The 3,933-nt window shown below is 38.9% G+C and overlaps 1 protein-coding gene across 1 annotated transcript; it reads right to left on the bottom strand.

Moving 5' to 3' along the window:
* Positions 1-2,252: 2,252 nt before the first annotated feature.
* On the bottom strand, positions 2,253-3,215 carry LOC141490504 (olfactory receptor 52N1-like). Its single transcript, XM_074190484.1, has one exon. It carries the CDS (start codon positions 3,213-3,215, stop codon positions 2,253-2,255), a length of 963 nt encoding a protein of 320 aa, XP_074046585.1.
* Between the last annotated feature and the right edge of the window lie 718 nt (positions 3,216-3,933).

Genomic DNA, 3,933 nt, shown 5'->3' with positions numbered 1-3,933 from the left:
CTATGATCATCTCATTCGATTCCAATATCATCTGACTTGAGGCCAATCTGGGAGTTAGCAAGAGCCATATATTCTATACTCCAGGTTCTAGCTCAGAACAGAACTTCCAAAATAAATGATAATCTAAATTGGAGCACATGTGATCATGATTCTCTATCTTGACCAGGGACTAGAACAATGGGTGTTTAAAACAGACTTGGAGATTAACAGAGAAGTTTGTGTGAGTCAAGAATCCTGGGCTACTGTGATTCAGAGAGGCAATTTTATTGTGCCCCAAAATGTATCTGTGCCACATATAAAGGTACAAACTTTTTTTTAATTGCTATGTTTTGGGGTTTTGGGGGGGGTGAGGCAATGAAGTTAAGTGACTTGCTAGTAAATATCAAGTTTCTGAGTCTGGGTTTGAATCTTGATCCTCCTAACTCCCGAGCTGATGTCACTTAGCTGCCCCTGCTGTTTTTTACAATTTATTGATAGCTTTTGTTTTTGCATTACCTTCATTTCCCAATGTTTCCCTTCCTTATCCCTCACCAGCAGCTGATCCCTAATGACAAAGAATTTTTTAGAAAATTAAATTAAAATGAAATCTAATGAATATAATCGAGTCTGACATAATCTGCAGTGTTCTACTTCCAAAGTTCTCTATCTCTTTAAAGAAGGTAGAGAGGGGTAGGGAAAGATATTAATTTGGATCACTGGAGCTATAGATCATACCCAGTTTTTCTGAGTGAATCACTTATACAGATTCAAACTTCTTCATGTGAGCTTATGGATAGAAGAAAGAGGGAAAGGTGCCCAGAAATGTTAATTATCTTGAATTTTCCAAAACTCTACACAACTCTTACTCAGGACCATTACTAGGTAATCTAAGTAATGTGGCAAAGAATAGAGTCAGAAATCTAACATAGGACTACAGACTCAATAGTCAATGATTTTCTCATAGAACCTTGAGGCTAATTAATTACCCATTTGTTTTACTTTAAAGTGAGCAAGTTGAGGCTTATTAATTAAAAAGTATTTGTTACTTGGTGATGACCATGATTAAGAACTCTGGATAGATTTGAGGATTTCAAAAGTTCCAACTTTATTGCTATATTCTTTTTCATTTGTCTTTTCTCCAAGGTAAATTGTCAGACATTACAGAGGGTCTGATATCAGGAAGATCTAAGATAGGAAATAGAAAATAATGTATCTAGCTATAAAATGCACAGGAGGGGGGGATAAATAATAAATACAAGATAAATATTCTGGAAATACATCTATTTTCAGGCAGTACTGAGAGAGCTGTTTCTAGGGAAGCTGAATTTAAACTCTATGAGGCAAACCTTTCAGACTGTTCCAAAAAGCAATGACTAATGAACAAAGACTAAATTCCTGAGCTCCAGAATAATTTGAGTGTCACTAAATTGAGTTCCCAGATAAAATAATCATCTCATTAATTTCCTTATCTGATGATGCTTATCCTTCATTCCTGTGACATCAGGGAGGTGATGTCATGACAAGCACTTGATCTGGATTTGAGTGAGGGGGTACCATGCGAAGTTATCAGCCTTACTTTCTCCTCCAGAGTCATCTGGGTTCAGTGGTCAGATATGGATCAGGACAACTGGAGACAGTCCTGGATGTGAGACCATCAGGGTTAAGTGACTTGTTTAAGGTCACATAGCTAGTAAGTGTCAAGTATCTGAGGCTGAATTTGAACTCAGATCCTTCCAACTCCAGGGTCTGTGTTCTATCTACTGTATCACCTAGCTGCTATTTTTGCTTAACCATTATGGGTAAAATAGTCAATGAAGTCAATGAAGATTGAGGCTTTTCTAGGCAAAGAACTTCATGTTTTTCCAGTGGCAGAAGACTCAGTATTTTTTTGACCCTTTTTTCTCTAAGAGAGGTCTGAACCCTTGATTTCCTTTTGGACTGACATCATAGGAAGGATCTTGTCATACTTTGGTATAATGTCTTAGTTAATGACCTCAAATAGTTCTGAAAGAGACAATGTAGGATAGTGGAAAGGTACAAACAGAAGACGGGTTCAAGTCTCAACTGTACCATTAACTAGAAGATATTTTTAGTCACACCATTAACATTCTTACTCCTTAAATAAACATCTTATGCATTTTGATTCTTATCTGTAAGACTGATATGATAATCCCTGCTCTGATTTCCTTACAGATTTGTTGTGAAGATCATATGAAATGCCAAATATTAATTTTTTTTAATTCTAAAGTACTATTTGTAAATAAGGGAGCTATTCAAATGTTTTGAGAAGTATCTTTGTTCCAAAGAAAGAGCCTAATGACACAGTTCCGGATCTGTTTAGTCTTTACCCCATAGACAATGGGGTTCATAGTAGGGGGAAGGAGCAGATAGAGATTGGCCATAATGATGTGAATGTGAGGGGGTATGGTGTGACCACCGAAGCGATGGGTGAAGAAGGTGAAGAAAGCTGGAACATAAGTGATAACAATGGCACAAAGGTGAGCTGTACATGTCCCAAAGGCCTTCTGCCGGGCATCTGCAGATTTCAGACTTACCACTGCCTTGAGTATCATTGTGTAGGAGACAGTGATACAGAGGATGTCAAAGCCCCCAATGAGCAGAGCAACCATCAAACCATACACAGCATTGACCTTTACATTACCACAGGACACTTTGGCCACAGACATATGGTCACAGTAAGTGTGGGGAATAAGATTCCCTCGGCAGTAGGGCAGCCTCTTGGTGAGGAAAGTAAAGGGAATGACCAGCATCACACCCCGCAGGAAGGTAAGTAGCCCAGCCTTGGTGATGATGGGGTTGGTGAGAATGGTACCATAGCGTAGGGGGAAGCAGATGGCCACATAGCGGTCCAAGGCCATGAGCATGAGCATCCCAGACTCCATCCCTGTGAAGGTGTGTACAAAGAACATTTGAACCAGGCAGGCATTGAAGTCAATCTCCTTGAGGTTGAACCAAAAGATGAAGAGTGTGTTGGGCAGTGTGCTTGTGCACATAAGCACATCTGTGAAGGAAAGCATGGCCAGGAAGATGTACATGGGCCGATGCAGAGAATCTTCAGAGTAGATGAGATACATGAGGCCAAAGTTCCCTGTGATGGCGATAACATACATGGTACAGAATGGGAGGGAGATCCACATCTGCACTGCTTCCAGCCCTGGGATGCCATTGAGGATGAATGAGTCTGGAGTCAAGCTGCTGGCATTTGGAATTGACATGCTTGTACCTGGAAGGTCATGATATAGACCAAAATAGAATTGTCTCTAAAAACAGAAAGAAAGAAGAAACTAAAGACTTTCTGACAACCAGAAAAGTATTTCTCCATAACAATAACTTTTTAAAATTTTTTGTGCATAACCATTTATTCATGCATGTGAGCCACTATTCCATCTGCCTGAAATGTTCTCTTTCTCCTCTCTTTATTTAATCAACACATCCTTCAACAGGACTTTGGTAATTTCCTCAATTATTAGCTATCTCCCCCCAAAAAGAATTTATCTTGTATATATCCCTTATTTATTCATCTGTGAACTTATATTTCTCCACATAAAACACAAGCTCCTTGAAGTCAAGGGTTGTCTCACTTTTGTAGTTATATTCCCAATTTCTATTAGTTAGTCAATCAATATTTATTAAGTATCCACTCTATTCCAGTTGATCTACAGTTTTTCTTCCCCTTAGCTTAAAGTCTAATATACTTTGTAATCCTATGTATGGCACTTTATATCTAGGTAACAGCTTCCTTATCTTTAAAGTTAGAGTACTGGGGCAGCTAGGTGGTGCAATGGATAAAGCACTGGCCCTGGAGTCAGGAGTACCTGGGTTCAAGTCCGGTCTCAGACACTTAATAATTACCTAGCTGTGTGGCCTTGGACAAGTCACTTAACTCCATTTGCCTTGCAAAAACCTAAAAATAAATAAATAAATAAAGTTAGA

The sequence above is a fragment of the Macrotis lagotis genome, chromosome 1 (assembly GCF_037893015.1).
Source record: "Macrotis lagotis isolate mMagLag1 chromosome 1, bilby.v1.9.chrom.fasta, whole genome shotgun sequence".
Lineage (NCBI taxonomy): Eukaryota > Metazoa > Chordata > Mammalia > Peramelemorphia > Peramelidae > Macrotis > Macrotis lagotis.
Note: the sequence above shows the minus strand (reverse complement) of the source record. Positions and strands in the feature narration are given on the sequence as shown.

Coding starts and splice junctions, on each gene's coding strand:
- LOC141490504 (XM_074190484.1), bottom strand. CDS start 3,215: ATGTCAATTCCAAATGCCAGCAGCTTGACTCCAGACTCATTCATCCTC.